The sequence below is a fragment of the Pimephales promelas genome, chromosome 24 (assembly GCF_988280905.1).
Source record: "Pimephales promelas chromosome 24, fPimPro1.hap1.1, whole genome shotgun sequence".
In the NCBI taxonomy this organism is placed as follows: domain Eukaryota; kingdom Metazoa; phylum Chordata; class Actinopteri; order Cypriniformes; family Leuciscidae; genus Pimephales; species Pimephales promelas.
The window spans coordinates 7,905,989-7,919,305 of NC_142792.1; the positions used below are offsets into that span (position 1 = coordinate 7,905,989).

Genomic DNA, 13,317 nt, shown 5'->3' on the forward strand with positions numbered 1-13,317 from the left:
CAAGTAGCATTTGCAGGAAAGAAATGTTATTGTCTTCATTCTTATATATTTTTAAAGAAGATACAAGTATCAAGTATCACTGGTCAGTTTCAAAAATTAGATTTTTTTTCTGAGTTAAGCATGGGTACCTTGTAAAATAAATTACATAATTGATTATCTAGTCAAAAACATTTTCTCATTGTTATTTGCTATACATCATAGTATTTGAGTAGCATTACTGTTTTCTTTTTGTTTATGCAATATCATCATCTTTTTGTGTACACCTACAACTGTCTATTGTGTATGCTAATGTAAAGTGTCCTTGAGCTTTATAAAGCCTCGATATAAATTAAACTTAATACGTTTGACAGAATAAACCAGAAAATAGGAAAATAATCTGCTACACAAGAATATTTTAGAGATTAAGAAATTATCCTCTGTAGGATAGAGGATAGATCCTCTTGTGCCTGTGATTCTTGGAGGAAGATTTTTTTTTAAGATGTTTGGAATTATGTCGGTTAACAATGGCATGTCATCCACAACCAATGTTGTTGCTACATAAATACGACATCTCTAACATGCTCCTGCAAAATTTTTATTATGGTTCAATTACAATATATGGTGTATTGATTTGTGGGCATAAATGTAACACTATAATATAAATTATTTTATGTATGTAGTCTATGAATAGGGCATTTTTCCTCTCTTTTCTCTCCTCTTTTTCCTACTATATAAAAATAAAAAAACCCTCATACTTGTGCTGTGCACTAATAGTTTATTCCGATTTTTTTTTTATTCTTTTCTTTCAGTGTAGTCTTAGGGAAAGACAAACCTAAATGTGTTGGTTAGGTAGTCTTAGGATGTTCCATTATGGAAAACTGGCAACACTCTGCAGAAAAACAATCAAAACCATGTCAATTTAAAAAAAAAAAAAAAAAACGGCTATATGAAGGTACAAAATGTACAAAAAAAAAATCATATTTAATTTCCATTATAGATGTCATGTTTCAGATTTTTTTCCCACCACAATCTTTGCTAATATAATGTTGCCACTGTTATAAACAATGTCCCATTGTCCGGTGTTTAGCTCAGTTTCTTCATCAGATTCTCAAATGTCTGTTCATAAATAGCTGAAATGTGTTGGTCTACTTCTTCTTTGTGGCTCTCTTCCCTTCTCCTTTCTTAGGTTTTCCTTTCCCCCGCAGTTTCCTCAAGCGTCTCATTTCCTCCTTGAAATCCTGGTGCTCATCCCTAAAACAATACCAGTAAATGTCATCAACAAAAACAGAAGTATTTGAAGATAAAATGTTGTTCATATGTGCACTATAATATTATACCAGAGCCTACCTGAAAAGTCCCAAATATCTGAGCTTCTGGGTCATTGAATAGTAAATCTTGTGCGGGGGGTACCAATCATACACTTCTTTTCTCTGGGCCGGAGGGGGTTCTTTAAAAAACCCAACCACTTTCATAGACTTGGAATCTGTGTGACGGGACACATCTCCAAATATTCGGGCACTCAGACGGGCCATGCGCAGGGCATAGCTAGAAAGACCAGCCATCTTCACCTAACAGAACACACAGATAAATGCATTAATTAAATGACTCGTGCATACATTAATGGAGAAAATAGATAGATAGATAGATAGATAGATAGATAGATAGATAGATAGATAGATAGATAGATAGATAGATAGATAGATAGATAGATAGATAGAATTCCATATCTTTAAATTAATAAGTGCATTTTATTAAAGAGGTTGCAGTTGTTTTGTAGACACCTGGCAAATAATTGATTCAAATATGGTTTGCTTACCCTTTATTAAAATCCCGAAAGAAGCAGGTGAGGTCCAAAAATATAGACTTTATTGTAACGGCATGTGGACATTAGATACTGAACAATACAGACAATTCAATAACTAGTTTAAATACTCGGTTATGTTTAGTAACGTTAGTCAGTTCAACCTTCATACGCTCATACCATACATACACACATTGGGGAACATGAGAGATGAGCATGCGCGCAGCAGGTCAAGCACTTCCCGTCTTAGTTCCTTAAAAACAGTAAAATGTGACATGTCAGTCAATATGTGAAGTGAAATTTATTTTACTCACTTCTAATTTCCCTGGGTTTAATATTTTAAAAGCTTATGAGAAGATCTTTCTGTAATAATAAGACTTATCGGTGCTACAGATTTATTTTTTTTTATTTGTAAAAACTACGGCTTAAAGGACCTGGCCGTTGATGATACTTCATTACAAAATAAATGAGATTTCGTGTATTCACTCAGTGATTCATGACAGTCCGTGTACGTGACTTAATCTTAACACAACTAAATATTACGTTTAATAGAATCAAATTATAATTTTAGCGGTTTGTTTTGTTTCGGCATTCTCTTTACTATGGAAAATGTCTCGTACGTCACAGGAAGTCGTACTCCACCGTAATCATTCCGTATGCGAATATTTGACGGGATAAAAGTTCCGTCTTTGTAACGGTTTACATATTGACATATTTACACAGTTTGTGGTTATGTATGTTCACACATATGTTATGATTATGTGATAATCGTTTAATTATTTAAAATGAACTTTCTTCATATTTACTTTTAAATTTAACACGAAAGTAACTTTTTTCATTAAATGGGTTAACACGTTTTTTACAACAATGTGCAGTATTGAGCACGAGGTTATTGGACAATTAAATACAAATATTATTTTATTTTAAATATATCTAAAATAATTTAAAACCATTATTATTTAACCAGTCAATGCTTGTGTGACGCACACTAGATTTGCTGTGATATCTTTGTTCACTAGATGGCGATATATTAAAGACATTAAAAAAGAAAGAAGCACTGAAGCCGAGATGCATAAATAAATAAATAAATAAATTGATTGACAGCTCTCTGGATTAGCATGACAATCACGTTTTTCTTTTCCTTCCAATGGATGTATCTATTAACACAGTTCTGGGGACAAAAAAGGAACAAGATAACACATCCTCAAATAACACAAGACAAATAGGCCAAACCTTGTCTATCGGCTGCATTTTTTAGATTACATTGTTCAGTTTTCAGTGTTAGCTGCAAATAAGTTCCAAACAAACTTTGCCTCCCTTAAAATGTAATTAAAATGTAGCTGTCAAGCTGTCATTCATTGCTCCAGAGAAAATTATAGTCCGACAGAATTCAATAAAGAAAATACATCTTTGAATACAAAATAGTCAATCCAATGCAAGTCAATATTATGCAGTTTCACACCCATTTAGCAAATTATGTCACATTCAATATCTGACAATAGCTATCGCCCAGAACATGGCATAAAGATCCACTTAAGTAGTTTCCTTCAATTCTTTTCACTTCTAGGACAAAATTAATGTTGAAAAAGTTGTTCACTCAACTTCTGACTTTTAAATGCAAAACATATCAAAGTTTTTGTTTCAAGTATATGTGTTTGTCATATTTTAATGCAAATAGTATTGATTTTGTTCACTTTATTGCATGTAGTTTAAGAAAACTTTACAAATAAGGTCCCAAATAAGGTGATTTCTTCTTCTTCTTCTTCTTCAAAAAAGAAAAGTTTTGTAATGCTGGTCTAAAGTCCCGCACATCCATCAATCACTATAATTAAGTGATCTAAATGTATTTTATATATATATATATATCCTGTGGAAGGCATAAGACCATAGCATGTTCATCCAATAATTGCATTTGGTCCGAATGCAATGATGTCCAACTTACTTGTCCACGTATTTAATAACTTCGCAAGATATTTTATAACTCAAGACAAAGACACTGACAGGGTTTATGTCAAGGTGTCATAACAAAGACATCTTAAACAATGTCATCTTTGCATTCAAAATGTCATTATTGAGCGAAAGACATGACAGTTGTCATAAACATGCATAAACCCTACTTCATATTCAAGACATATGTCATGTCATGGTTATGAAGGTGCCATGTCAGGCTTATGCACACACACCCCTAAATAAAGTGTTACCCTTTGTTCAAAACATGTTACTAGTTCAAGTCCATTTACTAACAGATACAACATTTGATTTTAATAGGCCTAATTTATTAGTAAATGTTGAGATTAGCATTAACTAAAATTAAGATATGCTTTAGAACTTTTTTTATTGCTAGTTCATGTTAATAAATATAAGGGTGAACAAATTGAACCTACTGTGTTACCAGAAAACATGTTATAAAATAAGTAGCCTCTCAAAGGTGAAAAGTGTAGGCTACTATCTAAAACATTTAGGCCTATTAAATAAGTGGCCTGCTAACTGTTTATTTTCCATTAAAACTGCATCTTTACTAACGTCTAGCCTCATCGATCTCGTTTACATACACCAGCACAAAAAAAAAACACAAGAGTCCCAATCTGAAACTGTGTGGCAGTGTGGGCAACCCAATAAAACAGAAAATGTGTGTACAAGGGCCTCTCAGACTGCACTCACACACACAGATGCCACCACTCTCATTCATTATTCAGCAATATACCTGACTGCTGTTGGTTCTGGACAGTGCATAGTGGTTTCAAATAACAAACCTTTATGAAAGGCTTTTGGTCTGGTGTAGTATCATTTTATAGCTCTGGTGATGCAGAATGACAAAATGAAAGATTCTGCAACCTTTGATTATTTATTCATGAAAGACACTAGTTAACTCCAGTAAGTGTAAATCTAAGAGAGAATGCCAGCAAAGCAACTCCAGTTACAGTTCCGACACGGAACCGAGAACAGTATAGCGACTCCTTTAAGAAGCCGCTTTAATAAACAATGAACATCTCATATTGACAGCATGACATCACCGCTGTTTTTCCCAGACAGAGGCAACATGCACGGAGGATGTTGGTACCATATTGTCCGAGGAGGAGGATGCACAATCCGCCAAATGGTCTGATATCGATAGACTCGTTTAAACGCGAAGCTTTTGAGATGCGGCGTCGTTGAACGGTTTGATATTTCCTGCGCGGAGCATTTATAAACGCGTGTCGCTGTTGAAAAGGATCATTTGGCAGGGGATTTCAGCATATAGCGTATTATACAGTCACTGCTAACGCAAAATGGTCTGGCGATGCATTATTGGAGTGGAGTGAACCCGTTTTGTCAGTTTTAATTGGGGTGAGTGCGGATTTTAATTTACTTGATCAGTCTTATAAACGGGGCCCGTGCTATGGATGCAATAAGAGCATGTATTAAACATTCCTTTGCATGAATGATCTGCTATTGTGATCACAATATAAATTTGATTTAAATAACGCTTAATTAATTGAATTAATGTCGAGTCATCTTAATAGGCTACATTTCTCTATAACAGCCAGCAATGTCATAAATGTTTTTTTTAATGCATCCTATATATTCCAGTGAGAATGTATGAGAAAATAAACCTGACTGCCGCGCGACTGTGCATTTCTATGAAATAGATAGCCTATGTAACATAAACCGGAAAGCAAAAATCTATAGTCGGTCAGCGCCAACCTAAATGGGAAGGGTTGGGAACCGAAATCCATTTCTGTTCTTTTAACGGTCCTTCAACAATTACCGTCATTAAAATGAAAATAATGACGTCGTTAATTGGGCTATTCTTCCGCATATGCGAACGGAACTAAAATACTCTTGACACACAGTTTCCAGCATTAGCAAATATTCGCTGAATTTACCGATTTTTCGACCAGTACAGTCCGAGATTCATTCTTAAGAGCTTCTTTTTAGTGAATTAAAACATTAAGCATAGCTACCAAAAACGTAGTCCAACTCCCGAACTAACTCTTTATGAGCTGGTTCTTTTTGTGAATTGATAACATAGAGCATGCCATGAACATTCTAATTCGATTCCCGAACGAATGACTCGGTTATTTTTGAATGATTCAAAAGCACTTGATCATCATTGGTTGAATGCATTTTTAGAGCAACGCAGGTCTAGGAACGCATATTGTCATTTGACCACCTGCACAGTTAACGAATCGACAATTAACTAAAAGACTTACGAAAACAACTAACTTACGCCCCTACGTTGTTAGGCTGTATTTGTTATGTAATTTTTTAATGACGACAAAGCTGATATCATGGAAGTTTCATCATTTTTAGATGCTTGCTAGAGACACACCTGAATTAATCAATTTGTCCAATAATGGCAGACAGGAAACAAGGAGCTGGCTTAAGTTCAGGAAGTAGTGAAGCTGTGCATGAAGCCAATTGAAATGTATAGCCTAGCCTACTTGAATAGGGATCCACACACACCTTTTCTGACTTCCTTGGGGGGGATAGGGGCTTTAATGGCATTTTGCCTTTAATGCAGCTGTAATGACAATGGTTAAAAAAAACTTTGCTTTTCCTCTTCTTTTTCAAGGCTTGGTTCGTGTGAACGAGGACCTGACTGAATCGTCTTGTCTGGTTTCATCACTGTTATTGGATGGGAAGGGCTACGGATGGACCTTAAATAAGGCTTATATTTTCTGTCGGGCTTCAGCTCGAGGTCTTCAGTAGAAACAGATTCCACTGCACCGACTGATATCAGTTCTCTCAGTCCGCGTGCCCGGCGGGATGCGGGTGCACGTCGAGGAGCTGTCCAAGCTGTTGTGGTGCTGACGCGGCTCTGAGCGAACGCGAGCATGGCTGCTGGGAAGTTGCTGCTCTACGCCGGTCTGTCTCTGTCCCTCTGCGCGCTCGGGATGCTGGCAGTGGCTATCTGCTCCGACCACTGGTACGAGACGGACGCCCGGAGGTACCGAGAGAGGTGCCGAAGTTTCTCCAGCCGCCGGAAGGACCCGGGCTTTATTTACATCCCCAACAACAGCCTCCCTCTGCGGGCGAGCCGCTCGCGCCTGGACCACTGGGAGGAGAAGCTGCTGCTGGCGCGGAACAGACGGCAGCTGTTCGCCATGAGCGCCGCCGATGAGTGCAGCAGGCAGTATAACTCCACCAACATGGGGCTGTGGAGCAAATGCCATCGACTTGGATTTGATCAAGATGTCGAGGACTTTATTCGAAAAGGTAGGACAGTGACGTTTTGTGTCTCTCAATGTGAAAGGCAGATGTGATATCATACTCTTATTAGTGTTTGCAAGACAGCAGTGTACCGATATCCCTCAAAATTCTGGTCAAGGTTTGTTCTGAAACCGGAACATTAAAACTATTAATTCAGCGTGAATCGCTTAAAATTATATTTAAACTACTAGTTCTGCTATCTATTTCTAATTCATAAACAGTGTAGGCCTATCTTTTAGATAAACCAATAGGCTGTTTAACCGATATTTATTCACAATTTTCTACATAATTCAGTGATGGGGTCAACCGATAATTAATCGAGCAACATTTTACATAACAGCCATTCATACTTTAATCCAAAAACAATAAATATTATAAGATATTATTAACTAACTTAAGCATGAATACCTGTTAAAAAAACATTTAAAAAATGGTAATTAATTATCGGTTGACCCAGAGAACCTACATTATAATTGTTATTATTATGGTCATTATGTATATTCTACTAAATCAATTTCTTTTTTGTTTAAAGAAATAAAATGAAAATCGGTTTTACATCGTTCACAATATAAAGTGGCAGCCTGAATGTTTGCAAATTTTAGCACTAGGCTACTCTTTGCCAACCAGCAAGCACATGTACTACTTTCAGAAACAGCAAATCTAAAAAGCACATCTCTTTGCATTGCACGATTTACTAAAACACTGAAACATTTTCATTTATAAACTCTATACACAAATTAATGTCAGCATTCTAAACTGGAGGCTCACACTATAGGCAATACTGCCCCATTCATGTGTACAGACAACACCACTCATGTATTATCTGGAGCGATGAGTCCTTTGCATATGAAGGTGCGAAACCCCATGGCTAGTCTCACATTATGGGACTTATTATCTTCCACCAAACTAAGTTAATTTACTCCTCAATGGTTAGAGGCTTATGTATAATGAATATATTAATAGCTACACACACGCACACACACAAAGGATGTCTATAAATATATCCTGAGCCTCAAACTATGTCAGCCCAAACACCGTAGGCTGTGCTTCAGTCAAGTTACACCAAAACAATAGGCCCAGAGTTGCTGAGAGTCGCATACTCTCCGGTTACACGCCAACCTCTGTCTGCAAATGTGCGCATGTTCTGGGAAAGTAGCAGCACAAAATGCACTCTAAAATAAAAACAAGCTTAATTCCGCTTATTTGAATCGTGTCACCTCCGCTGGTACCTGTGCCTAATGTGTGTGTGTGTGCCATTATGTAACAGGGATTTTGTGGTGAAGAGGTGCCCCTGTAGTGCTGTGTGTTATGACTGTGTGCAGCACCAGCCGATTGTGTATTGCACCATCAGCAAAAGCTCATTTAACTCTCTGGGGCACCTGCCAGCCACATACTGCTTTCTGTTTTGGGGTGGGGGTTGCATTGATAGAACAATGCAGCGTTATTCTACACCATCTCTGCCATTCACCTTGGGGCGATGAGTGATGATGCAAGTAGCAGTTTGCCTGTGTGTCTGAGATATAACGAAGACTTAAGAACAATTTGTCATTAGTTGACTGTGGTTTTTTTTTTTTTGTTGAAAACATGTATTGTTCTGACAAAGTGTGTGCTTTGTTTGGTAAATATTTGTCAATAGCCACACGTCTTTATAAATAAATGTGTGAATGCTACCGTTACATTTCTTTTTTTATGATTATTCATATCATTATCTGGGTTGCAAGCACATCGTTTTATGAAATGTGCTGACTGTGCTCATAATGGCATTGCCCATCTCTCAGAGGAAGCTTATTCTCTCTCTCTACCCAGGATCCTCTCTTGGGAGAGAGAAGGAGGAATAGAATGATGAATGAGAGAGCAAAGCAGTAGTGCACAGATAAGGGGTCAAAACTTGAAGTCATTCATTGGGAATGAAAAATGCTCCATTTAATCTTGCTATTATATTTTTTTTGTGGGAATTTAAATTAAAACTTTTTCACAGACTCCAGCTTAATTAGCAAAGATAACTAAAAGTAAGCCATTCGAGGGATGATTCCAGTTAATTTTGTAAAGTAAAAAAAGAAAAGAAAAACAATAACAAAGACGAGATGAAAAATGCACATCTAGATGATTTAATAGATAATTTAAAGATTGTATTTATACTGTTTACGAAAATATTACAATATAAAATCTAATAAGATATACAGTGCTGGTCAGAATTATTTGGTAAATATGATTAAAGATGGCTGTAAAAAAAATAAATAAGGCCCACAGCATTAAAGATACAGCAGAGTATTTCATTTTACACAAGGTACTTTTTTATCCATACTGTATGTGAACCAAACCCATATTAAAAGGATAGTTCACCCAAAAATGAAAATTATGTCATTAATGACTCACCCTCATGTCGTTCCAAGCCCGTAAGACCTTCATCTTCAGAACACAGTTTAAGATATTTTAGATTTAGTCCGAGATCTTTCTGTACCTCCATTGAAAATGTATGTACGGCATACTGTCCTTGTCCAGAAAGGAAATAAATACATCATCAAAGTAGTCCGGTTAGTTAGAATGTTTTGAACCATCGAAAATACATTTTGGTCCAAAAATAACAAAAAGTATGACTTTATTCATCATTGTGCTCTCTTCCAGGTTAAATATTCTAAAAATATTTATATTTATATATAATATAAATGATACATAAATCTATATACAGTATATACATGAAAATATTTATTAAATATATACAAGCGTGTGTGTGTGTATTTATATATATATAAAATAATTATACACAGTGCACCCACATGTATGATGTAAACACAAAGTTTGGATGCGATTATTTGCGATTAATCGTTTGACAGCCCTAATATGTGTGTATATATATTGTCGAAAAAAAAATCTTGGTTAAAAATAAAGACTGTAGCATTCTTATTCTCACAACAGCAGTTGCTCGGGTTTTGCAGAAACCCGGGAGTGTGTGATTTGTGTAGAAATGACAGTTCACCTTTAAGAATTGATTAGCACCATGCTAGAGAATGTTACTTATATCACTGGTATTATCCTGAAAGATTTCACATTGTAGCAATATATTGCAGCACAAAGGAAATGGTCTATGTTAGTAGTTTGTAGAAAGATAAACCTGTGAAACAGGAAGTGATGCGAAAGATGGCAGCATCTGGAGTTTGTGGAAAACTGAAAAAGTCTATCTGAGTGAGAGTGTGAGAGGAGGGAGAGATCATGCAGAAACAGCCAACCCATCTCATTGTCCACCATCTGTCCCTGCATGCCTCCCAGAGGGACACCCATCAGGGATGATGAAGACATTTTAGACCTGGAACGCAAACACAGCGACAGGAGAGTGAGATCCAACCTCCCACCATTAATACAGGCAAACCTAAAGATAGAGAATGAAAGAGAGAGAATTGAGATGTGAAACACATACGCAATTAGCAGCAAAAAATGGAGTACGGAGTACGGACCGAACAGATCTCAATTGAGACTTTATTTGGCACATTTGGACATTAAAGCTCACCTTAATATAAGAAAGGCCCTCCAAATCCATTCTTGCTCAGCAGGCTAGAGTGTAGACAAGGATTGGATTATACTTGAGTTCTCAAAGGATCTGGCTTCCTTGTTTTCAGTGTTTAAATTGGATGCCATGGGAGGAAGACGCCACACCTTCACAGTTCAAACAGTAAGCCGCACTGGGACCCGGGCGCCGACACTAATCAAATACACGGGTGTTGGGGTGGGATGCTGGGTACATCTCTTGGGAACAAGGAATAGACTGTACAATGGAGTTTTTATCGCTTTGAATTTCCACTTACCATGATTTTATTCCAAAGCAAATTATATCGAAATTGGGTGTGACTTTCAATAACGTGTAGAGAAAGGGAAAAGCGTTCAGTAATTTTCAAAGCCAAGAGGCATTCAAGATCTTTGGAGGAACTACGCTGAAATAAATGAGGTATCCAATAACCCCGCTTTTCATTTTCTGTTACGGCTTTCATTTCCAACAAATATCACTATAGTGAAATGCGACTTGACAGAGTGCTTGGACTCTGCAGACACGACCAGCAGATTATGATTTGGCCTCAAAGTGTGCAAAGCACCCTCATTAGTGCGGGGAGAATATTTCTCACTTAGTTTGAATAAGACATACAATTGTGCATTTAAGAAATGACATTGAAAATAGCATGCTGCTTGATAACAGCTTGAGCTCATATTACTCTCCCACTTCTGTTTGAAATTATGCTAATGTGATCATTGGCTACTACGTCGGCAGATATCGACATTTTCATCACACCGTGAAATATCTCTGACCGGGGAGATGTCACATGGTTCTTCAATGAATTAAAATGTGCTTTTGCTGAGGTTTTGCGTGGAGTGTGTTCACTAATCAGAGACATTTTGGGGATTTATTACTGGATCTCAGAAGGACTAACCTAAATATCCTTTAAAAATGCTCATTTTCCTATTCAAAGCTATTTTTTTTTTATAACCCAAAATGCAACATTCGGGGTAATGTCACATCAAACATGATTTTTTTTTAAATAGGTAAGTTAGGTATGCCATTTGAAAGAAGTTAATTTTGTTTGAATGTTAATCGGTTGATTGGATTTTGTATTTGTCGGCCGCAGCCTTGCGAAATGAGACCTAAACATTGAATCACAAGGTTTGAAAACCATTTAAGATCCCATTAAAGTCAGCATGAAATAAAATGTATCCTTTTTTACTTTCTTAATTCCCATTCCTGGCCTTATTATGCACAATTCATCACAAGATGTCTTTCATCTAAACAGGTCTTAAAAAGTCTTTCCCTTCAGGTGGTCATTAAACCCTTTTGTTTTTATGTTAAAGGCACACTATGCACTCTCTGTTTTTTTTGTAAAACAGTGACCTCTAGAGCCGCTGTGGTGTACTTGCACTGTCGTAAATAACCGTTATTCCCCTGTTACTGCATATCTACTGAACTACTGTCAAGTGCTAGACTGCTTTTTAATAATAAAGTTGCCTATCGCGTTTGCTGGCTTATAGCGTTTTTACATGATTTCTGCAAAATCAGAAGTAAATAGCCTATAGTGTATAGGCTACTGTATAATTTCATTCATGTTTTTTGATTGTAATGTTAAAATTACAAAATGTCAGATGACATCAATCAAGTTAAATGTACGTCGCATTATTTCATAACATTGGACGTTATGATTTAGACATGATTACAATTTATCATAATAGCAAATTGTGTTCAATTATTTACAACCTCTAGGCTTATATATGTCCTAATAATTATGTGAGATATTGACTATGTCCTCATGGCAATCGCAAGAATCAACATCAACAGCGTCAAGATTTGATTGATTCATAATCAACACAATTTGAAGTTACAGTCGGGAAGTGTACTGTTAGTCAGATAAACTTGATATAACAGTAACTTACACACGTCATAAGAAATCCGAACCAGACACAGGACTAAAGATACGTGATAAATACACATCACAACACCTGAGTTCAGCTGGCAAACTAGCTCTTGTGGCAAGCTCGGCAATAAAACATAACGAAAAAAACAACAAGACTAAGAGAAACGACTGTTTGTAGGAAGTCTGCTTAAAGCTCTGGTAATCGAAAGCTATAGACATGTGAGAATTATTGAACTGGTCTTATTATCAACAACGGATGAATGAACAGCACCGTAAAAAATTACATACCACAAGCCAGTGCAGCAACATACAATATAGAAACAACTAGTATACAAATACAAACAAGTTTATAAATAAGAGATTTACTTACAAGTCCATCAACAAGATCGCCAGGTCAGCATCGCAGTTACAATCCAGTGCAGCTTTTAAGCTCGCGCCAACGAGTGAAAGCCCGACCGAGTGGACTCTTGTCCGGTTTCTAGCACGGTCCGATTCTCTTTCCCTGTTTCGAAAGTAGCTTCATACAGTATGATGTTGTTGATGCGTGTGACGTCGTTGCCGTAAACCATTTCGTGATTCTCACGCGCTGTGTCAGGGGCGCCACTCTCAAACTTGCATGGCTGGTTTTTCTGGCGGCGTCCCCCCCAAGCTTTCCTACCAGGATGATTCGCCCTACTATGACTTTGTTAACCACCAAAACGACTTTGAAGCTGTTATATTAAGGTACAGATCTTGCATAGAGTGCCTTTAACCCTCTCCAAACATCTGGCATATAATGTCTATTGCCTAATTTTTAAAATCCACCCATTTCCCGATTAAAAACAAACAAACAAACAAGTCAGCGGCACATTTCACCTGACTTTAAAACGACTCCTCAATAAATCTGTTATTTTAAAACCATGCCTGGAAATCACCAGAATACTTCTCCCTAATTAAAACGTGTAATTATTTCCC

The 13,317-nt window shown here is 36.8% G+C and overlaps 2 protein-coding genes across 2 annotated transcripts in view; one reads left to right on the forward strand and one right to left on the reverse strand.

Annotated features, from left to right (window-relative positions):
• Positions 1 to 560: 560 nt before the first annotated feature.
• On the reverse strand, positions 561 to 1,985 carry mrps33 (mitochondrial ribosomal protein S33). The gene is made up of 3 exons (XM_039667584.2): positions 1,796 to 1,985; positions 1,327 to 1,547; positions 561 to 1,230 (listed from the first exon to the last, which is right to left on the reverse strand). The coding sequence occupies exons 2-3, from the start codon at positions 1,539 to 1,541 to the stop codon at positions 1,125 to 1,127; spliced, it is 321 nt and encodes a 106-aa protein (XP_039523518.1). The 5' UTR covers positions 1,542 to 1,547; positions 1,796 to 1,985; the 3' UTR covers positions 561 to 1,124.
• Positions 1,986 to 4,816: 2,831 nt separating this feature from the next.
• The window catches only part of tmem178bb (transmembrane protein 178Bb), a 73,159-nt gene continuing 64,658 nt past the window's right edge, over positions 4,817 to 13,317 (forward strand). The window contains exons 1-2 of the mRNA XM_039668042.2: positions 4,817 to 5,107; positions 6,336 to 6,979. Of these exons, the coding sequence (XP_039523976.1) occupies positions 6,598 to 6,979 (382 nt within the window). The 5' untranslated portion in view covers positions 4,817 to 5,107; positions 6,336 to 6,597. The remainder of the gene's footprint in view (positions 5,108 to 6,335; positions 6,980 to 13,317) is intronic.